The sequence below is a fragment of the Plectropomus leopardus genome, chromosome 18 (assembly GCF_026936395.1).
Source record: "Plectropomus leopardus strain MGB_pleo_1.0 chromosome 18, ASM2693639v1, whole genome shotgun sequence".
Lineage (NCBI taxonomy): Eukaryota > Metazoa > Chordata > Actinopteri > Perciformes > Serranidae > Plectropomus > Plectropomus leopardus.
The window spans coordinates 703,047-727,861 of record NC_142193.1 but is presented as its reverse complement, the minus strand read 5'-3'; the positions used below and the strand labels follow the sequence as shown (position 1 = coordinate 727,861).

Here is a 24,815-nt window from a genome sequence, read left to right as displayed (position 1 = left end):
AAGGTTTCTAAAGTCCAAAAAATGACCCTGATGATGTGACTATAGAGTGGTGAAGTAATGACTCCTAAAATGCGGAAGCATTTTAGCATTTGTGGTTCCCTCGTCTTAAAGTCTATGGGTTTTGGGGGGGTTCGGTAAAATGCCTTAAATAAGGTCTGTGTTTAACACAGGCTAAAGATATTTAGACGTTTTGCCCTGCAACATAAAATACGTCCACTTAAACACGATTTTTGAACTTATAAGATTTTACTTGTCTTGAAAAAGGCGGTTGTTGACAAGTGGCTAAATGGGATTACAGTGTTTGTCGGGTATGTGACATGTCATCACACCGGACACAGAAATTCGAAAAGTCATGCAACCGCGATGTAGTTTGTGTATAGCTTTTTGCTTCTGGCTATTTCATTTACACTTCAAAACACACAAAAGTGGTTTTCATCTGTGACAATTATCATGCGTGACAAAACGTGTAAGTCTAATAAACTTGTGTTTGTCAGAGAGCTTGTTTTTGGCGATAACCGAAAATCACATCCAAATATCGCATAAGGTTTTTGATGAGAGAACCAGTGCGATGCTCACTTCCTGGTTGGCCTACAAAAATATGTCATCCCTTCACCACTCTATATTGTTTGAGAGACATTTACTTGGCAAGGAACATGTAACAAACAACGCTATTGAGTTGCTTATGGGAATTGTCGGACGCAACATAGTTGCAGCTTGGCAGCTGACCCTCACTGTACGACAGGATATATCAGTCTGTGCTGCACTGATTCTGACCATCCTAATCCAAGTCAAATGCTCAGGTACTGATATTATTTCCAGGTAACAAGGATAATTTTCCTGTTCTTGAAAAAAGAGGTTGCATGTCATCAGTCACACAGCAGTGATCTCAAGGCAAGAATTCAGTTTGTTTTCTTTACATAGGTTTCAAAGGTTTGGCATGCTTTATTTATTAGTATTTGATTTTATGGTTTGTAGTCCAACATGTAAAAACAGCGTATTCATCAAATTCAAGTTTATTTTATTTAAGTCTACTTATTGATGTTGTCTCCCAGATTTTAACAAATGCATTCAAATGGGAAAACATCGACAAAATACAAATATTATATAAATATTTAACTAGATATTGAAACTCCAAAAGTTTGTAAATTTCTTTTACAAAACTGCAGGAACACACACAAACCATTTTCATCTTCGGCTTCTACTTATGACATGAGACTGAACATGTCTCTGATGGTCCGTTAGTGCAGGATGAACGGACAAAAGTAGTTGAGACATTTGTGCTGAAAATGACTTAACTGCAGACGAACTGTAACCTTCAAACTTTTAATATTTTTCCAACCCTGAGTTTAAAATGCAGCCTATTAAAGAAATTAAAGAAAATACTTTTGAGATCAGAATCAGAAATACTTCATTGATTCTTGGTGGGAAATTTAGATACATTATAGTCACTCACCTATATCAGCATTAAGATAATAAAAAAATGAATGTGTGTGTGTGTGTGTGTGTGTGTGTGTGTGTGTGTGTATTTTAACATATATAAATAGGAGAAGAGCTTTAGTAAGAATAAGAATATTATTTTAAAAGAATATTGTGACAACACAAATTATTGTACAACAAGACAGTGTTGTACAGAATTATTGTACCATTAAGTTGGTACTACACCATTGAAAATATCAAAATAATAGATAAATGATGGGGTTGCAGCTGCTGATGGGAGAAACAAATCAAGGGGGCAATTCTAAATGGGGGAAAAAAACAAGCAGGAAAAACAGGCTACACGGATGGTTGGTGCATATGCACAAAAAAAATCTCATTTTGTACGGCGTGTATTTCTTTTGTAGGAAGGCTTTTTTTTTCTATTTGGGTGATGTCATCATTAGTAAAAATGACTCAATATCATCCAAGACAACTAAATCATGAGAGGAAACATAAACACAGAGCATCAAGCAGGCAAACTGCTGGGGAGCTGACAGACACAAAAACCAGGAAGAGGAAGGGGCAGAAGGATCCATAAGTGAAAGAGTAACTATAGAACCAGTCAATCAGAGCTCAGCATGTCATGTCTCCTGGCCAATCAGATACACAGGCGCTCTACAGGCTCCTTAATCTCCCATTTCTTTCTCATTACTGCTGAAAAAATGTTAAGAATTTAGGTCCAAGGTGTAATGTCCCCACCCCGTCCTCCCCGACACACACACACACACACACACACACTCACACACAGTATTGGGGACTTGTGAACTACATTTAAATTTAAATAGTAGCTTAGCAACATTTTGCAGCAGCTTGATGGGGTTCAGCTACATATTAGTTACAAAGTTAGACAAGTAATTTTTTTTTGTGGGTTTTTTGTGCAGTTAACTACTGAAACTATGAACAAATGTACTTTGTGCTTTTCTAGTCTTAAAGCACTTTCACACTATGAGTCACATTGACACACACATTCATACACTGGTGGCCAAAGTTACCATACATGGTACCACTCTGGTAAGCATTCACATACATTAATACAACGATGGAGCAGTCATCAAGAGAATTTTGGGGATCAGTATCGTGCCCAAGGATACTTAAACATGTTGACTGGAGGAGCTAGGGATCAAACCGCAATCCTTCCCCTTAGTGAATGACTCGCTCTGCATCCTGAGCCACGGCCACCAGCAAGAAATACTTTTGGTTCTCTGCTGTAATTGAACTTTGATTGACCACAGTTTTAGTCCAAAGTATTAATGAAAGCCATTTATGAATAAATGTTAAGGGAAGTTGTACCATATATTATTTCCATGTGACAAACAAATGACTGATTGACACACTGTCAGTTGGTTCAATTTTTTTACATAACGATCTGAACTACTTATAAGTAGCTTTAAATAACTACATTTCTGCCTCAGGTAGCTTTGCTGCAGTTCAGCATCTCCTGCTGTGAACTACTAACTGGTAGCCTAAAAACTTATTGCTCTTCCAACACTGCTCATGCAGGACATGTTGAGGTGATCAGACAGAGGGAGAATGTGTGAGTCATAATGTATGAATGTATGTAGAAATGTATGTCAGACAAAAACAGACGGAGGAAAACACAGACAGAAATCCAAGAAACTTCCCTGTGGACAGCCTGAGTGTGAGTTAGGGAGTTTAAGAGCAGTTTTGTGTGACATGATTGACAGAAACACTGACATGTAGAAGTACACCTGCCTGGGAAGCTGAGATGTAAATGAATAGCAAAATGCTGTAAGTGTGGACTTGACCCCGCCTCTTAGTCACATGATTCATTTTTCAAACCTACTTTTCTAACATGTCTGCTGTGTCTCTGAACATGCAAGCTCAAAGTAATTCATCTTATCGGATTCATATTTCAACTCATGAGTTTTTCTCAGCAGTGATGTCACTGATGTGTGTGAGGGACTCGGAGCAGGGGGAGCCCTCTCCTCTCTCAAATCATCTACCCTCTGATTTTGAAAGAATATTTTTAAAATTCATTTCTTCACTTGTTTGATTCTACCACTGATTTTACAACAATCTCGCCCCAAAAATCCATCACACTCAAACTGTTTCCTACTAACTGATATCCTGTTGGTTCATGCTTTGGACTGATTTCTCTCTGCTCATGTCTCCGCCCATCCCTGTCCCCTGAACTCCAGTGATGCACAGTATTTTTAAAAAAAGTCACAGTTACAGCATGTTCATAGATGTCAGTCAGTGTGGGATCATGTCTCTGTTTTCTATATAAACCCTGTCTCATGTCATAATTATGCACACTGACTGTTCCCAAGGAAGGGAAAAGTGGACAAACAGAGTGAAGGAATCAGAGAAAAGGAAAAAACTGGATTTTGTTCTTTAAGTCTATTAAGTTGTATTAAAAAGTGTCATGTAGGCTCTATTGTTAAGATGGTGTATGTTACAAGACATAAGCTGCTTAGTTCTCAAAATCCTGACCACTTGCTTTTTTATTTACAGAATGTACTTGTAGTTTTACTGTCAATACTTAAGTACATTTAATATCATAAAATAACTTTTGATACTTAAGTACAGTAAATGTCAGATACTTTAAGACTTTTGCTCAAGTAATATTTTAACAGGTGATTTCTACAAAAGTCATTTTCTGGTAAGAAATCTATATTTTTACTCAGGTATAGCTTTCAGGTACTTTACCCACCACTGACAAAAAAGAAACTTTCTTTAATAAAAGCAGGAGAGCAGTAACCACCTGCACAGCCCCTAAACTCAATTTATCTCACATAATTACTAATGGAGATTTTTAATTATTGTCTTAATATTTTGGGGATTTAGTTTAGATTGTATTTTTTTTTTTTTGGGTTTACAATGTTAATGGTATTTTTTTAATTGCATCCATTTTTTGTAGAGTTCAGTGGAAATGCAACAAGATCTGAGGCTATCTATTTGTACAGATGTGTGTGGAGCTGTTAATTGTTAAAGCCATCAGTTATGACACCAGTCACTCTGACACAGTTAGCACAATATAGTAGAAATTCACACACATCATTGTTCCAGTGTTTTAAGACAAAGGGGCATATATTCATTCAGCTCTATACAAGAATCCTAAACTCTAAACATATACAACAGTAACATCAATTAAAGACAATGTAATATTTAACTATTTCAAAATGATTGCTGCTAAAAGGAGAAACGGGAGCAAATGATACTACTCATTTCAAGATTAGTTGACAAAATGGTTGTAACTTCTTACACTCTAGATGTGATGAGATACAGTTTGATTTTAAATCACCAAATTCCTTTTTTGAATGAAAAATCTTACCAAGCATTTCATGTTTTTTCATTACATGTTTTCAGCAACTACATAAACATGCTGATATTTCATATTGAACTGATGTTCTGAAAAATAAAATCTGATGAGGCTGTAAACTACAAAATTACCCAACAATCTGCTGATTCAAAATATATGTACACACACACACACACACACACACACACACACACACACACACACACTTTACAGTATCTCCCTTTGGGTGACAACGGAGCAGAACTGCACAGAGGCTGCCTCTCATGTGCACACACACTCTTCTTAACACACACACACACATTGCACAAGGAGCCCCATCCACCATGCAGACCCGACCCCTGGGCCCCAACCCCCCACCCCCTCTTTTCTCTTTCTCTCTTCATTTCTTGGTTCTTCCTTTTCCCCCTCGCTGCTCATCGTTTCTCATGTAGTATACGCCGGTGTGGCATGCATGTAGTCAGATGTGTGTGTGTGTGTGTGTGTGTGTGCGTGTGTGTGTGTGTGTGTGTGTGTGTGTGTGTGCGTGCGTGCATAGTTTATTTTTAGTGAGCCAAACAGTGAGAGACGGCCAGAGTAAAAGAGAAAAAAAAGGAGAAAAAAAGAGCAAAAGACACAGAGGGAGAGTAAGAGATGGAAAGAGAGAGGACAGATGGTCTGAACCAGAGAGAAGAAACAATCAGAAAGATGGGGGTGGATGAGGGGAGGAGAGGGTTGGAGGGGTCTTTTTTAAAGAGACAGGACTCACTTACCCCTTCACCTACATAAGGCCTCCATCTATCTCTCTATCCTCTTTATTTTGTAAAAAAAAAAAAAAAACTTGGGATATCAGGCCATTGCCATCAAATCCTTTAAACTTGTTTTAGATTAATTTGAACTATCTGTCCTTTTATTTAACTTTAAAAATAAGTAATTAAAAATCAAATAATTGTATAAGAATACACTTAATGGATCTGCATTCATCCACTGCCATCTATCCATAATTTATCAAAGGGTACTTACGCAATTAAGTTTTGCACTCTTAAAGTCGGGAAACACACATAACACAAATTAAAAACAAAAAAAAAGTCACAATGGAAGCAGCACAGATTTCCTGAATTTTAGTCTCTAATACTGATCCAAAGTCAACAAAAAAAATCAAAAGTAATAAATGCTATACCTCAGATTGCAACGCAGGCTTTACGTGAAAGTACAAACACTAATAATTCACACTGCTTTAAATACCAACAAATATGCTTCAGGAATATTCTTTGACTTATCTAAAGCTTTTAACACTGTTAATCATGACATCTTTCTCCAAAAATTGTCACACTGTGGGTTTAATCACTTACATATACAATTTGACAATTGTATTCATTATCCACGACAGTTTGTTGACATTTGTGTGTAGGGCCTTATAAGGCTACTACAAGTCAAGTAAATTTCATTTATAAAGCCCATTATCACAAAACACAGTTTGCCTCAGAGGGCTTTACAGCATACAACATCCCCTTGCCCTTAGACTCTCACATTGTCTAAGGAAAAACTCCCCAAACACGTACAACAGGTGGAGTCCCACACGTCCGCCTTATTATTTTAATCATTTTATGTTTTTGCTTGATTTATGTTCCTTCTTCTTAATTTTTGCTCTTTTATTCTATGTTTGCTTGTTTGTTGACTTTTGTTGAATAAATGACTTTGCTTTTATTGCTTACTGAGGTTAAATGTCACCTGCACAACTTGCTTCCTCTTTTGTTGTTGTGTTTTGCAGTTTTTTCTTTAATGAGCAATTAAATAATAATAATAATAATAATAACAACACTATTCAATAACAAGTTACAAAATGCTTTACAAAAGCATAAAATCAAGAGAGGTTACCAGATAAATAATAAATACAAGTATGATTGGTACAGTAATAATCAAGTGAGGTATAAATTACTAAAACACTGTTGAATCAAGGAAAAAAAAACGATGAAGGAAAGTAATTCTGAAAAGGTGCATTTTGAAGAGAGATTTGAGAGGAGAAACAGCGCTGGGCTGCCTGATCTCAAGACTCCAGAGGCTCTCTCTCCTCTGGTTTTCAGGCCTTGACCTAACAATTCCTCCCAGACCTCTGAAGGAGGATACCAGGCTGCATTCAGACTCAAAAGTGTCAGTGATAGAAGGGGGGACATCAAATATGCTTTAAACATTTAAATTTTAAAATTAATTCTAAAACATGCAGCCAACTAGTGTATGATGCTAAGAGGTGTTGTGTGTTTTTGTGAATACATATGCTGCTGCATTTTGAATGGTTGAAGTTTGGATTTCATTTCATTGTAAATTACCTCAACTTGTAAACACACCTCTTTGTAAATTTTACATTTTTGTCACTGTAGCATAATGCTAAGTTTGAAAACATTGCATTCTTTGTATTTATCATTTTCTGTTCATTTTATGGGGGCTTGTGTGTGTGTGTGTGTGTGTGTGTGTGTGTGTGTGTGTGTGTGTGTGTGTGTGTGTGTGTGTGTGTGTGTGTGTGCGCACATAAACTAAACCAAAATCTTACTCTGCTTTTTCTTTGTACAAAAGTAACAATCATCTGCTGAATATTTAAGAGCAGCAAAACAAACATTTCTTTACAGATCATTCATAAACGATACTGTATGAAAGAGATGATAAAATACACAGCCCCATATTCTGTGTAAAACCACACATGAAAGTTCAGTCGAATCAGTGCAGGAAGTCCAATAAATAAATGTAGCAATAACACAAGAAATCCTTTGTTATAAGTCCTCCATTGTATTTTTTCCTTGAAATAAATTACAAAAAATATTATTATCATTATTATTATTGTTATTATTATTATTATTGTTATTATTATTATTACTATTATTATTATCAAGTAAATGTGGAGTATTTCATACAGTGTTCTGTTACAATGTATCATATTATATTAGATGATATATTCTGTATGACCATTTTTAATTTGTTAAGTATATTAACCTTTTGAAATCTGAGCAATTGGCCTGAAATATTTCAAAACACATCATAGGAAAGCAATGAGCAACTTGTCAAGAAATGATCCAAAAAATTGGCAAGAAATTAGTAAAAGTTACCAGAAAACTTCTTGAAAATTAGTACACAAAAAAGAAAAGTAAAAAAAACAAACAGACAAAAGAAAATGAACTGGAAAAAGTGCTTAAAATAATATCCTCTAAATAGATTACTATAATATAATTTTAAATCTAAAATCATAATAAATATATATGTAGTTCTCCTCTTACAAAGTTGCTCATTACCTTTTTTCTATGTTTTTAGAACAAAGCTAACCCATTTGTTCAGGTTTCAAAGGTTTAAATGCTTGTGAAAGGAGAACTGCTAATGAAAACTGATGTTGTGTTTAAGCTGTAAAAAAAGATGTTATGTCTAAGTAGAATACTGAAATATTATACAAAAGCACTTCACATTTTTACTTAAACACAGTATTTGGGTAAATTTTCCACCACTGGCAAAATCCAATATGATTAGGGCTGCAGCTAATCATTCCTTTCATGATCAGTAATTCATTCATTATTTTCTTAATGTCCACTTCAGTTTCCCTCAGCCCTAAAGTAAATTATTCACACTTCACCTGAACTAGAATACACTGCTGCACAGGATGGGGACAGGGACGGGGACAGGGACTTGTGTTGGTAAAGGATCTCTTCCAGGTCAGTATGGACAGAAGGAATTATTATTACAGTAAGCTGTAGCTCAACAGTAATGTTTTAAGACTGACTTCAGACTGATGACATCAGTGCTCAGGACACTAACTAAGATATTAGATTAACTTAATTATTAGATTAACTAAGATATTCTATGAGACCTGAAACAATCCACCCTGTCCTCTTCACTGAATCTCACAGCAGTAACCTCTTCTGTCTATGTGTTCTGAAACTAATGATGTTCCAATGCAAATAGGGGACACAGTCCTAAACCACAGAGTGGACTCTTTGGTTTCAGACCTGCGGCTCCACAAATATGCGGAGCAGCAGCAGGCTGTCTAATCAGATTTTAACACCACTATCCCCCAAATAGTTTGTCCAAGAAACTCGGCTGACATCAGATTTATAACACATGCATCTACGTTTCGGTTCCTCTGTGGATCCCTTCATCTGTCTGTCTGCCTCTGTCTCTATCACTCGTTCCCCTGAGAGCATGGCAACAGACTGAGGGAGAGAAACGGGGAAAAGGGAGGATTTACAAGAGAGAGGGGCATAAATTTTCTGTACCAGAGAGAGAGAGAAGAGATGAGAGTCTCTGAAAGAATAAACAGAGGGAGGGAGAGAGGGAGGAGAAAGTCAGAGCACGCGTGTAGTGAGGGAGAACCTATTGGCTGCTCTGTCTCTGCACCGAGCGACCGCCTCCCTCGCTGCTCGCAGGTGCTGCCGCCATACGATTGGTCGCACCCCCATTGCACCCTCCGCCCACCGTCACCTCCTCCTCCTCCTGCCAGCCATTAGAAGAGAGCGAGACAAACCATGGCGTGCTACTGCTACTCTGAGCCCTTCTCTCCCTCTCTGCTGCTGCTGCTGCTGCTGCTGTGAGAGAGCCCCGGCTACACTCTCATGCATGACACAGTATGAGTGCATTTAAAGTTGCAGCACACTGAACATCATGCACAGAGGGGGGAAAAAGGAGCACGGCTGCAGCTCTTGGAGTGATAACAGAATCGAATAGAGGAGTCCTACTTACAAAAAGACAAACATACAAAGTGAAATATGAGAAAATAGAGATATCTAACAGCTGCACAGTAAAAGATTCATGAGTGAGTTAGTTTAAGAGAAACTGGAGAGGAAATGTAAACAGAGAGAGATAGAGTTCTTACAGACCCTGCAGACCACCTCTTTTCAGAGAAAAGATACACATATCTGTGACCTGCTGGCTGGTGCATTTTACTCCCATTTGCACTCAATTAAGAGAAAACCTTTTTTCTTGCTAAAGACTGAAATGTAAAGAGATGCTTCCAACACAGGTGGTGAGGTGAGAGCAGACTCTTCAGTCAGCTTTTATGTTCAAACCAAGCTGGAATTTTGATGACAGAGCAGATATGAATAAGGTGTAATGATGGCGTGAACACATGCAAATGGCAGCTATGAACAGTTGTGGACATCACCCGAGCACCAGAGTTATATTTTTAATGTTATGTTGTCTGCTGTCCTGCTGAAGTGTCCTTGAACAACAACCTGAATGTCCTCCACCTCCAAAGGCTCAGAACTAAGGAGCAGCAGTCTCCATCACACAGGAACTCTGAATTAACATGTTTCAGAATCTGACGACAAAATGAGCCAGTTCTCGCAGCAGCAGAGCAGTGACTTCCAAATGTGCTGACTGTTCATTAGTGTTTCAGCTGAGCATCGTCAGAGAACAGGTGGTGATATAGGTCGACAGTTGCGTCATCTCACATCGTCTGTGTCTTGGACAAAAAGTTGCATTTAAATAAACCATAAATATTCCAGCCGATGGCCAGCTAGCATGTACGTTCTGTGCGTGCATGAAAGGAAATAACTCTCCATACCAGCAGACAGCAGAACTATTTTCACTATTCAAAAAGGAAAACAGGAAATCCAACAGGATGGAAGAATTAGAAGAATGGAATCAAGACTTTAGTCAGCCAGTTAGTACAACCTGATAGTGGAAGAACAAAACATATTTATCATTTGCTAGCCAACATAGCACAAACAAACATTTTTGTTTACAAGATAAAGGAATAAAAAAATCTTACTTAATATAATAAGATTGTTTTGACCTCATTCCGTCTTGACTTTAGCTCTTTGTGTACTTTCCTCATTTCCATTTCTCTCTCATGCATTGAGCTGAACGGCCAATAAGAGTGATTTCATTCACTGATGGGCTCCACCATTTCTCACACCAATTCAACCTGCTGAATCGGCTGAAATACAGTCAAACAAAGGCCAACGAGTGCCAACAGTGCAGGACACGCCACAAAAACTATGGGCAACAGACGCTCACTGTCGGCCCGGCATTGACCATCAGCCCACTGTCTGCTTGGTATGTCAGGGCCTTAAGGCTGCATGTGAGTGAAGTCAACAAAATCCTTTTTACACAGAAATTCACTGATACGGCCGTAACAAAAACCAACTGGTGCCTAACAACAGCGGCATCATGCCGCCCCGCTGTATGATTTTAGACAGCATGACAGCATCGCAGAAGCAAAAGAGTCGTGGTGGGCGTGACATGTAACTCTACAGCATCGCCCTATAGTGTGACATGTAACATGTGCGTCAGCAGTGCTTTTTGAACAGTAACAATGACATGACATGTCAATAACAACTGCTGTTATGGCAGCTGATCTCACCCTCTGCTCCCAATCTCACTGTCAGCCCAATATGCAGACATTTATGGCCACTGTTCTTCTTCTTTAAGTTTGCTGCTAACTGCTTATAGCTGCTTATTAAAAATCCTGGAATGGGTCACACGAATAATATGCAAAATGTCACACGCGTCCTATCTTGCCGGCTGTTCCTGTTATTCAGACATCAATTCATCACTGTTACTACCTGCTTAAAGGCGAGACAACTCTGTCCCCTCATGCTGTGATCAAACCTTAGATACAGACCAGGAAGGTGGATTCAAGTCCAACATTCCTGCCTTGAACAGGTGGTGTAAAAGTGGCTACAGAGACGTGCTCACTAATGAATGCGTCACCATAATATTTATGGAGCACTTTTCAAGGTACTCAAAGACACTTTAAAAAAACTTAAAAAAAAAAAAAAAAAACGATCATAAAATATAATACACTAAAATACACACACACATTAAATTTGACAAAAATCACTTTTCCCACACTGGATCTATGATAAGGGCTCAGAGCAGTTACTTTTAGAAACCAGTGTATGGGAGCCACTGGTGCGTTGACTTGTCTTTATCATAAAATAAATATCTATACATGAAGATGTACGATACATTACGTTACGTTGCGTTGCGTTGCGTCACGTTGCGTTGCGATTCAACACAACATTATTGTCAGTTTACACTGAAACGAATTTTGCATTCTCAAACAGCTTCACTCAAGGAGTTCACACAAAAATTTGAGATACAATTATAAAAACAGCACAAAGATTAAAAAAAAAAACACCAAACAGTCATGACCATGATGTAGTGGTGGTGATGTATGAGCTTTGAACAGAGCTATCAACTGCACCAGCAAAACCTTTCTTATCCGGCTGGATGCCACTTAAGAAAAGATGTGAGTGTGCGGTCCTTCCATGTGGTTTGTCAACTTGTCTTCCCCAATTCAGTCAACTTGATATTAACATTTTACGGCAGCCAGGGCACTAACTTTTGAATTCACACACACAGTCATGGGAAACTGTTGTATATAGTGACACTTGACAGGCCGTAAGGTTGCTTGGCAATGCATACTCAGGCACTTCAGATATAGTTTAGATTTCTTTGAATAAAATGTGTTTTGGTCTTAGTGTACTGAAAGTGATAACTACAACACATGAGGATTAACACAAGACAACTGTTGCATTAGGCAGCTCAAAACAATAATGACATTTTCCATGACTGTTTCTTATCAAGGTCTGAAGCAATTAAAATACATTTGATTGTTTTTAGGTTTGTCATGTTTGAATGAAGTCTATGATAGATTAAGGATTAACTCATATTTGCCATGTAGGAGTCCATCCATGTATGTACAGCAGAGGGTGGAGTTCAGGAACTGATGTTACACACAATGAAATGCAAAGTGAAGACAAGGTGCGCTCTGTGTGCACCGACAGTTAGAACTAATGAATCAGGAGAGGAGGATGCTTATGAGGCTGCTTAAACAGGAGAGAGAGATTATGTCCTTCTTCTAAGAACCAAGCAGAGAGGAGCATTCTACAGCTTTGATGAGGAGGGGGAGGTGCGCCATGCCGTTTATTGTTCAAAATATTCTCCCATTGCTCATAGTCACAAATACGTTTATATTAATTAATTTGATATCAAACATATTGTGACACAGGAAATGTATTTCAAATGTTGTTATGGTGTATTACTGTGTGAACTATTTACATGTCAGCTAAACTTCTTTCAGTGTTCCTCTCCTTCACTGTGGGGTCCCACAGACCCTACTGTTCCAATTCTCAAAAATAAAATAGAACTATTACAAAATCCACAAATGTTTTCCTTTAGATATTTCTATTTTCGGATATTGTTAAAACAATTATCCATTTTAAGAAATTGATATCTCTAATGTGTATTTCTCCAATGTCTTATTTCAGATCTTGTTTTACTTGAGTGTAAATACTTTCAGTTATACTTCTACACCACGACATGTTTGTTATGCTGTGTTTATTTTTTAGCTATTTATACTGCTATTATGTTTGTTGTTTTGTATGATTTTATTTCTATTTAAAGCATTATTAGTTTGCTTATTGTTTGTTTTCAATGTCCTTGTCCTCACTCAGCATAATTGAAATGAGGGTCTCCCTCAACAAATTTCCCATGTCTTAGATAAAGGTTTGGATGACTGAATGAACAAATTTTTTGTTAATTTCTTGATTTTGTTAGAGGTATGTTGCTTGTGTTTGGGGTCAGACCCTGTTTGAACTCTGAATGAACAAACTGTCCTAAAACTCTAATCCAACAGATTAGAGTTTAGCATGTAAAGACAACTGACATCTCTGGTTTCAGAGTGTTGTTGGTAAGACTGAAGCTGTCCAGTAGTTTTGGTAGATCCTAAAGAACCTCAATAGACTCCAGACAGGGAGTGAATTTCAATCCAAGTGACATTCAATTAATTAGTATCTAACCAACAATAGTTAAAAATGAAAATATGAAATTTTCTTCAAACCTATATGCTAATTTTTTACTTTTAGACCAGGCTGCAAACTAAAGAGAAGATCTGTTTTTGATGTTTGAGTTAAAACCTCACAATCATCCTAAACACTGCAATTAATCTGTGTTCGCAAAGCACCTCTACTGAGCACTGTACACTCCACCAATACTCCACAATACCAGGAGCACAGAGCAGCTGAAAAACAGGCTGCACTGACTCTTTGGAGGGGGACATTTCAAAACACTGAAATCATTTCATTTAAAAAAATCACTGTTATTTTCTACGAATATTGTTTGTGTTGCACTTACAGAATAAAGACAGAATTACTTTAGGAAACCAACCCTTTACTTCAATTAGAAAAGATCATTTTTCATGTCCCTTGTTGCTGCAACAAACTGTGCTTTTGCAAAACCAGAGGGGATTTCTCTTTTTTTATTCAATTCAAACTGCAGATGGACTTGAGATGGACAGTTTGTTCATCGTTCAGAGGCAGTCGAGGAATTCAGTGATGGTGGTGGGTGTCACTGCTGTTCTAGCTTGGCCTCACACTCACTTCAGCCATTCTTCTCTCCACAGAGGATGGCCTGCTCCCTCTGAGCAGCCCCCACCCCCAAAACCCCACTGCTGCACCCCTCCCAACTCTTCCTCCTACTCCTCCACCTCTCCTGCTGACCTCAGCCTGACACACATTTCAATCAACTTCATCATGAATATCACGATTGTCGCCCTCTATCTCACAGAAGCCATTTCTGACCCATACACACATACATTGTGCATGTCTACATCATGGACATGGTCAGGGGTAGGACGGCCATGGGCGGCGCCCCCTGCAGCCTATAGGGGGGTCAGCACAAGCACCAAGAGAAGAGAAAGAAGGAATTGAAGGAATTGAATTGGTCAGCACAAGCACCAAGAGAAGAGAAAGAAGGAATTGAACCCTGGAACTTCCCCTTACAGTTCTGCCCCTTTCCCCCTCACATTAAGGGTTTGTTTGCCCCCCCACACACACACACTGTGAAATACATACACACACACACACATTAACATACATACACAAACACACACACACGCACACACACACACCTCCACTGAGGGTCCATGTCATTAAATTATTGCACCAGGGCAACTTTATGGTGTTATTTATTATAGAAATCATATTATGGTGTATTTTAAAACAAATACTAGGACTGCACTGACACTGACACACACACACACACACACACACACACAGCAGAACATACTTTGATAGTTTGATTCAAGAGAAAAGCCTGAAATGACATGAAACAGAAGAAAATAATGGGGAATTATGTGTCCATTAATTAACAAACTTCAACACATCACCGGAGACAAACAGCGGTGTGCGCACGCAGTGAAACGCTCACAATGAATGCGCCACTGAAATGTTTTACAGCTGGGAGGGTTTAAATATTTACTATATGAATTTGTACATTTGTGTGAAGCCAAACACCACACAAAGGAGGCTATATGTGTGACGTCAGTTTTTAAACACACCAGTTTCAGACGTAATTTGGATAATTTGGCTCGCGCCACCTGAGTATATGAACGGCCATTTTAAAATGGGTATGAATCCCCTCGTGCTGTGTAAGTGTGAACACTGAACCAGTTTGAGACAGGGACAGGGTGAGCTAAGCTCGTGCAGGGCGCCGGCAGCACACAGAGAGGCTGCAGCCTGCTCCGTCCTCCTCTTGCTCCTCTCTGTGCTTCGCCATTTTGCCCTCACTGCCTGAGGTGGAGTTACTCCTCTCTGCGTGGACGCACCACGTGTTGTGGAGCCACGGAGGGCCCCAGCTCGCCCACGGTGGCCCCCTTCTCACAGATCACCTTTCTCATTCTTGCTCTTCAAGGTTACAACGGGGAAGGTGTAGGACACAAACACAGCGCCATCTCAATGATTCAGCGCGTGGCGGGGGGATCACTAGAGACTCGAGCAGCCTCCATGTTGCTTTCTTCAACATGGCGAGTGACCTGTTAGTGCTGTATGACACCAACTCACAGCCACACTGCCCGCGCACAACACCGAGCATCTGCGCTCAAACCACACTGCGGGGATTTTTGCGCCACAGCCATGTTGCTATATATCTCCATGGTGTGCCCTGGCGGCGCAAGGCGCCCGCTCAAAACCAGCTCAAATTTAAATATTTTGGCCACAATCACGCAAAATGTCATGAAAATGTATTCATCAAAATGTTAGAAATTATTTTAAGTTAATTGTGAAGCAGCAGGGTGAGAAGTGTCGCTGGTCTCTGTGAACATGAGATCCACATATATGTGCACGCATGTGGCCAAATGGCGGAACATGGAGGACTGCGCTCACTGCTCACCTCGTATCTGTGCCAAAGGTTACAGGCATGAATGACGGCCTATAGGCGAATTCCATAATACTGTTTAAAGCAGGTCAAGTCCGTGTGTGAGCACGGAGCTCTGACCCGCTATGGACCCGAGCCTTTCTGCGGACACCCGAAGATTCACCTCCATGTTTCTGTTGAAACGCGTTGGAATCAGGATGAGACGGACGGCGTTTTAAATGCGCAGATATTCACACCACTATCCCATTTTAATTTCACCAATTGCTACCAAAACTAAAAGGCTTTGTATCCAATTTAAAAATTACAGTTATTCTGTAATGTATTGTGTAATTATTACGAATAATAATTACAAACAAGTAGCCGTGTTTTACAGGAAATTAATTAGATTCCACAGAAGACCTAAACTTAATACATTCCGATTTTTTCAATAATCAGGACTCTGTTAAATCACACGAATTACAGCGATACATTTCGACAGCACATATTTTTATGAGCCTACATTAATAAATAAATACATTACAAATACACATACAACGAAATTATCAGACTGGCAACAAGGCCATCATAACGAATTTGATCTTTTTAAAAAAAAAATAATTTGTAGTCACAGCTGAATGTTATTCAAAATATCTCTCTCTCTCTCTCTCTCTCTCACACACACACACACACACACACACACACACACAGTAAACTAATTTGGTAAAAATCTATATGCAAGGGAAAATGTGTATATTATACACAATTATACACAAGTATGTCTCAAAAGTCAAGTCAAATCAATTTTATTTATAAAGCCCATTATCACAAAACAGTTTGCCTCAGACAAAAGATTTAGAAACTTTCTGGACATAGAAACACCTGCAGGGCACACACATTTCCCTCTCTACTTATTTCACTGTCTGTAGTCAAATTAGTCAGAAGATGAGAATGAAAGGTTGGGCCTGCAGCTCCTGCTCCGGGCTTTTATATGAATATTATCCGTACATGTTTTGTGGCTCCACTCACAAACACCATTAAAAAAAACCTAGCAAAGCCCAGCTGCCCTGCAGGCTGCAGGCAGCTGAAGCTGTCACAGTTCAGCTCCACAGCAATGGCTGACAAAGTTGAGGCTTCACAGTCCCAACCAAGCAACACCAAAAAAAAAAAAAACAACCACAATCACCAAACACAAACTGCACACAGCTGGGACACCAGAGGACACATGGACACATTTTAGAGGGACACTTGATGGAAACTGAGCAGTTAAATGTTTGGACAGAGAGAGTCCATGAAAGAAAGGCTGGATAATGTGATGCAACACATGAGAGGGGTCTTGGGGGGGGAGGGGTGACACGGAGCTCAACACTGTTCAGTACCTTTGCTTCTTGGGGACAGAGTGCTCCACCTCGATACACTTCCCGTGAAGTTCCACTTTACCTGGAAAAAATACAAATTTAAAATAAAACCCAGGGTTCACACTAAACTGGCTACATGCTAACTGTAGGCCTAAAGGGGGCATGCTGTGTCCTACAGGGGATAGGCTGTGTCCCACAGGGAACAGGCTTTGTCCACAGGACTCTGCTAAAGTGGAGAGCTAACTTTTTGAAACTGAAGGCTTTTTTAAAGAACTCCAAAGCAGTGAAAGCAAGCTAAGGACAGAGTGTTCACAGGGCCCGAAAGTGACCTGTGTGTCACTTGTCCCCCATAATGAGCTGCTCAGAGCCTTTCTGATACACTATGACAGCCATACCGATATAAATGTCCTTTGTGTCCACATGCTGTATGAGAGGGGACTTTTGGTGGGCTATTTGATGAGGTTAGGTGTAGAAGGAGCAAAGGAGCTGACATGGCGCTCCTCCTCATGTTAGTGTGTAAATGAGGAGAAACAGGCCAGAGACAGGCACCGGGGCTGGACTCGGCTCTGACAGCACCGGAGCCGCTCGTGGAGCCCGCGGAGCTGCTGCGGGGCCTGTGTGCGGAGGTCCACGGTGGAGAAGGTTCCTATCTTTGTCATACTGGTGTGCCGGCTTAAAGGGGGAGGGGAGGCTTCACAATCTATCACAGGAGAGGAACGCTACTCATTTCCGAAGCCGGGCGTAAAAGAAATCCAAAAATCACTCACACGCGTACACCGGCCGGACACACACACGCTCATCACCGGCCTATAAATCAGTGTTCGGTTTGGAAAGAATATCATGAAGAGGTACTTTACGTTCGCTAGGCTCCGGCTTTACGGTATAGGCTAGCTTTACGTTCTCACAATGTGTTCCTCCCCCTGTGAAAGTTGAACGGCTCCCCGGGCGCACGGCTCTTTACACATCATTACACTAGCATCAATAAAATAACGCTGTGGATTTATTTGGATGTGGCGTGTTGAGCGGAATGCTCGGGGTGGACGGGGAGAGAAAGTGGGGCACACGGCTGGAGTTGCAGCCGGAGCCGTGCACCGGCACCACCGCTCCCTTAGAATGAATGAAACTAAAGGTGGGAGACTAGTGTGGCGGTCAGTAGTCCGCCGTAACTCACCAGAAAACGTCTCGATAGCCTTCATGGCCCACTGATCGTCCGGACAATCCACAAACGCGTAGCCGCTTTTCATGAGAAACTGTCCGGAGTACGGGATCTTGTGGTCGTCAAAGGTTTTTCCTAAGTCCTCGGCAGTCACGCTGTCGCCTAGATTCCCAATGTAGAGCTTGTGCATGGCGGAAACTGTTTATCCAAGTCCAAAAACAACAAAGGGGAAAAGCCCAGAATAACTCAGCTAAAAAAGTTTCTCTCCTAAATTTGCAAATAGCGCAACAAGATAGTGTCGCACTTGCCAACCTGACTGAAAGTGGGAGTCGCGCGCTAGAGGGCAAGAATCTCTAAAAAGAACAGCAAGATCCTAAAAGAATACACATGGGGGCTAGTGACAATTCTTCTCAGAAAACTCAAATCAAAGAAAAGTGAAAAGAGTAAAAACAGATGAATGTTTGCTGTAAATCCAGGAGAAGAAGTGGAGCAGAAGAAGAGTCGCAGCAGCCGGGCCCGGCAGGAGGAGAAACAGCAGCAGCTACAGCCTCTCTGTCTCTATGGAGGAGGAGGAGGAGGAGGAGGAGGAGGGGGAGGAGGAGGAGGGTTGGACTGGGTGGATTTGGTGATGGCTCTATGGTGGAGGAGTAGCAAAAACTATGGCGGGATCTGGTCGGGAAAATGTTTTGCTCTCTCTCTCTCTGAGCTGCCGGCAGAGGCTTACGCCGCCCCTCCACCGACTCCAGTTCGCGTTTTTTTTTTTTTCTCTTTTTTTTTGTTTGAAAAGAGGAAAGCACGTGGTCTGTTTGGAGTAGGTTAGGGAGAGGAGGAAGGGGAGGGCATCCCCCTCTCATCCTAGGGTATTCACCAGATGAGCGCGTGTGTAGGCTACATGTGCGCGCACGGGCACACAAGCCGAGCCCCCTGATTCCGCGCTGTGCACGCTCACTCTCTACTGTCCGCGTGCACGCTTGCAGGTTGTGTGCTGTAGCGAGGCTTTATGCAACATGACGCGGACACACATGCGCTTTACGCGTCTCTGCGGGCTCAGATGAGATTGGGTGGAGGGAGCGTACACCGGTATGTGAGCTCGGGCAGCACGGGCCGGGCCGTGTTCCTGCCCCGGTGCTCAATAACTGGAGGCCTGGGCGAAGAAAGCATCCACATTTAAATAACAAGGCGTTTTATAGCCGAGCACCCCCATCCTCTGAGCTTGATGCGTGCCCAAGAAGTTAGCGGTCATCATGTTACATAAATGACCTATGGCGAACCTCGGGCTGTAAGAGCGGGGAACAAAAGGCCCAGGGCCCCTTTTTGCCCCAGGGGCCGCTAGGGAACTGCTACCGGAACCCGCGAAAAGCCTCCTCACCCTGATACTCTGTTACCAGACCCCCGACTTCAACCGTGTCTCCGCCGCTGGAGCCTGCGGGCCGCCAGCTCTCAGAGAAAATGGTGGGGGTGTTTCTGAGATGCTCAGTGAGGTCATGGCTTCAAACCGGCTGCAGCTCGGTATGCCAACCTCACGTTAGCTTGACTCTCTCTCTTCTGTTCCTCTGTGTGTGTGTGTGTGTGTGTGTGTGTGTGTGTGTGTTTGTGGCGCAGAGGAAATGACAGAATGGCGCAGTTGCCGGGCTACAGCAGCGCACACTGCAGGCGTCTCTCTGCGCAGATGGAGGCTTCTCAAAATGGAGGCAGTGTGTGACGCACAGCCCTGCCTCTCCAACACACACATACATACACACACTTTTGGACAGGTATGGAGCTGTGTGTTAAAGATTCTGTACTGTGTGTCAGAGGCCATGTAGACTTTATAGTCTTGCTCACGCACGTGTAACGTGGCACTCTCGCCCGCTTGGCTAGAAAATGGCTCCCATGCAGAATGCGTTCCCTGACCCTCAGACTGGTTGTTCAGTAACTTTAGCCTCACCATGAATGAGGGTTACACTCCGCATTCACACAGCAGGAGTCCGCTGATGTTTCATGCTTGGTGTTGTAGATGAAATTCTGCCCCAACTCCCAGATTCTGTACTTACTCAGCATCTTTTTCTATCAGTAAATATCCCTTTTGTGTAGCCTAGATGATGTTTCTTTTTTCATAACAATAATTTAGAGGTGTGAGGGACATATATGATTTGCCCCCAACAGTAGTCCTGAAAGCACATTAATATAGGTTTGGGTCAGAGAGTAAAATCAGCAGATAGTGTAAACAGGTGACCATCTTTAATTACTCTGTCTGTCATATCCGACATTAAAACCACATTTTCAGCTGTTACATTTTAGATTTTTGCACTAAAACTGTTTCAGATTCATGATCCACCTCCTGAGAACACACACACACACACACACACCATATTTTCCTCGTTCTGAGAAGGCTTGAAAGTCTTCCCCCAACCCCCTCTTTCTTTATCTTTCTGTTAACAAGGCTTAGGGTCAAATAACCACACAGGATGCAACATATTATGAGGATTATGAGTGACCTTTTTAAAGTTTTATAGAAAAAAAATGTTTGTCTTCATCAGTTTAAGGTGGTTTTAAGTTTTAAAACTCAGAGCTGTGATTAGTTATTTAAGGATTTAATATATTCTCCATTTTTGTTTCTTATAAATATTCTGTAAAAACTATAGGCTACATTTCACATAACTTTTATAAATTCTATGAATAATGACCAAATTCTCTCTTTAAAAAAAGCAACATAAAAACTCTTCAATATTTCCTCCATTCTCTCTGCTGTCTGTTGATACTTACATTGCTTCCATATGTTTTTCACTAATACACAAAAGTAATATTTCACCAGTAAATATTACAAGAGCACTTGTTGAAACAGTTACCTGAACTAAATTATCTGATAAATGCAATAATCTTTAACTTCTGTTTACATTCAGTTTATTTATCTGCAATTACTGTACACCAATCTGCCACAAATTCATATATATATTTTTTTATATTTTATACATGTGTTTTTCCCCATTGTTGTAACTTTAACCCACGTTTCTGTCTTTGTGGTTTTTTTAAACTTGTATAGGGTTTTTTCTTCTTCTTCTACATATTTATTGAGCATGTTTACAGGGAGAACAACTTCTTCTATGTAATTATTGGGTAAATGACAACATAGGAGTCAAACTTTAAGTAACAGGCCTTGAACATGTTTAGTGTTGATTTTTTGACCATGTCCCAAACAAATGAAGTCCTCCTGACAGCTCTCATAGTGTCCACTCTGTCCTTTTTTGACTCCATATACCAAATCTGTTGTGCAGCAGGTTTTACAGTTTCATGGTGTAATGGCTAAAATAATAAAAACATCTAATGTAAAGTTTTTCCTTCTTAGCCTCTTTAACGTGGATTGGGTAACGTGTTCATACTGTGGGCCTACATACATTGTAAAATGGTGGAGGAAGTTTTCAAATCTTTTACTGACGTGACCTTTGCAAAACTACAATCCAAAAAAACGACCCGCATAAGTAGTATCAGCGAGATGCAAGTAATGGTAATGCAGAATGATGGCACCTGTAAGTGTTGTACTAGCATATTAATGGATTTCAGTTACTGATGAATTTATCTGTCAAGAAGTGTTTTAATGTTGTAGCTGGTTGAGGTGGAGAGATTTTATCAGGCTCCAACTGAAGAAAACTGAAAAATGGCCATTAAAAAGCCCGAGGTGATGTCTTTAAATGCCGTGTTTTACTCAACCAACCGAGATAAGGAAGAGTGGCAAACTTAAAGGTATACCAAACAAAAATACATACTTTTCCTGTTACCTGTTGTGCTGTTAATCTGTGTAGATAGTTCTGGTGTGAGTTGCCAAGTGTTTGAGATATTAGCTGTAGAAGATTCCAGGATCATATCAACAGTAGCATGTGTGTGTGTGTTGGGGGAGGGGTGTAAAGGTCAAAGAGCAGGTTTCTAGTTGTGTGTCAGCCCAGGCTGCAGTGCTGTCAGCATTTATACTTGTGGTAGTGTGTCTCTGTATGGCAACAGTCAGTGGTGGGGCTCCTATGAAGTGCTGCAAAGCTTGATTGATTCAAAGCACACCTAAAACAACCATTAAACATGGATTAATAGCAACAATATTTAACACAAGTACAAATTCAGCTCCATTAATAACTAACAGGGTTCACAGACAAAACAATTGCCTTATACTGGACATGTTTTCTCCACAAATACAACATGCTAATATTATTAGCATTAGTCCATGAAATTCTACACTACATCATGAGCCTAGTGGATAGCAGACTTTCCTCTTCTCATATGAAGCCAGGATAAATCACACACAAGACTTCAAATATTATTTAGGGCTTTATTGTATTCACAATTCATTATTTCTATCAGTGAAATAACAGTAAATAAAAGCTTTTTTCCCCAGACAGAGGGAAATGGTTTTCAGCTGTTAAAAATAAACAGGGGGTCTATGTCAATTTAGGGTTACATTTCCCAAGTGGTACACATCAAGCGTTGGTGTATGTACACATAGCCTACACTTTAGGTAGGCTGTAGAGTCACTGTACATGTATAAATCCCCCTAAAGGCTATGAGGAAACAGAGTGAATTGGGTGGGAAATCAGACAGAGATAAACTGCTTTGGGAAATGCCTCTATCTTCCTCCATACATCACTGTATGGGAAATAACAACACGTAATTAGCTCCTACGATAAGTCTAAAATACACTGTGGAAACAACGTTAAGAACAAAAGATGCTCCAATGAAACCCATTCAAACTGAAATTATTGATCCCATAGTTATCAAAGCAAAAAACATGCACTGTGTTATTTCTGGGTGTTATTCTGGGCTTTTGTCATATTTGATGACATCATTTTACCATATTTGGCATATGGAGAAAATACATGCTATTTCCACGCTAGGTGCATTGTCACAATCAATGTTGCTGCTAATCAATGAAATATCACAGGCTGTAATAATTATTTTTAAAAAAATCTACTTTGCGTGTAGTATATTGACAATAATTCATTTCTGGTGTGTGTGTGTGTGTGTGTTTTCATCTAAAAACATTGTGGCATCATGACAAAAACCTGGCATTTAAAGGGTTAAAATTCTGAAAATTCAATAATACTTGAAAATATCAACACTGACGTTAGTCAAAAATATAACTCAGTTAAAGTAGAAAATAATTCTGATGAAGGATATTTTTTAAATCTTGATTTTGAAAAGTGCAATTTGTGCGCAGAGTGATATGAGTGTGTGTAATATTAATGAGTAATTAATCATTTTGTAGTGAGTAACAAAGATGCTTAGGAGAAAAGTAGTGTAGTAAAAAGTTGAAAGAAATATTGAAACTCGAGTAAAACACAGATAACCCCAAAATACTTACACACATTAGCAAAGTATAATTACTTTGTTACATTACAGCACTGCTTTCAACAGTGCTGAAAACTAACAGAACTGCTTCAACCCAAAAAGTCATTTACACTGTCCCCTTTTTGTTCACACATCATAATACTTACTTTTTCCACAGTGAGTGCAGAGATCATTCTCTGAGGTGTCAGCAGGGCTTGTCCCAGTGCATAGCTTCTCTGTGAAACAAACACTATTTTGCCATCCAGGTGGATATTAAGGAGATAATGGCTATTTACCTGACAAAGAAGCCAGTAAAGCAGAAAAACTGTGCGTATATTTACTGCCAGTTAAACAATATCATTACATCACATGTTAATTTGTCAGGGGGCTGAGGCTTCAGGGATACAATCTTGACTTATTACACACTGAATTGTGGAGATCCACCTGTGAGTCCACTATTTACTATTAATGTGTGTGTGTGTGTGTGTGTGTGTGTGTGTGTGTGTGTGTGTGTGTGTGTGTGGTGCAGGAGCTTCTTGCAGTGGTGTAATGTATGTAACAAAAAATGATACTAAATTAGAGTACTTAAGTTTTTTGGGAGTATCTTTACTTTTTTTGTTTCTGTCAACTCTCACTTATACTCAATTACATTTCCTCCAAGCTTTTTAGGTACTTGCAACAAAATGAGAAAGGAAGGGAGGACAGAAGGTTTAAGTAATGGGAGGGAAGCAAAACCTTTTTTTGATCTCTAAATCATTTAAGTTGTAAAAAAAAGTGTTATGTACACACCAATTTTAATGTTGTGTGTGTTGTGAAATCAATTCAACTATTCTCTAAATTCTGACTGCTTGCTTTTTTATTACCAGCATTTACTTGTACTTTTACTTTTAATACTACAGTACAATTAATGTCATAAAATGACTTGATTCTTACGTACAGTAAATATCAGATACTTTAAGACTTTTACTTGCGTGATATGCTAATAGCTGACTTTGACTTCTACCAAAGTCAATTTCTGGTAGGATATCAGTACATTATACTCATGGATAGCTTTCTGGTAGTTGATCCACCCTGAACCTCTTGTGACAGACTTCTTTATTGAAGTGAAAGCTGCTCATTTGTAAGTTTTATTAGTGGCTGTCTCCTTCTTCTTTGGTGTTCAAAC

General features: G+C 39.9%; 1 protein-coding gene across 1 annotated transcript in view; it reads right to left on the bottom strand.

Moving 5' to 3' along the window:
* igf2bp1 (insulin-like growth factor 2 mRNA binding protein 1) overlaps positions 1 to 18,906 on the bottom strand; it is a 61,132-nt gene extending 42,226 nt beyond the window's left edge. The window contains exons 1-2 of the mRNA XM_042505498.2: positions 18,377 to 18,906; positions 17,227 to 17,287 (exon numbers count right to left, since the gene is read on the bottom strand). Coding sequence (XP_042361432.1) covers positions 17,227 to 17,287; positions 18,377 to 18,551 — 236 coding nt within the window. The 5' untranslated portion in view covers positions 18,552 to 18,906. The remainder of the gene's footprint in view (positions 1 to 17,226; positions 17,288 to 18,376) is intronic.
* Positions 18,907 to 24,815: the final 5,909 nt, after the last annotated feature.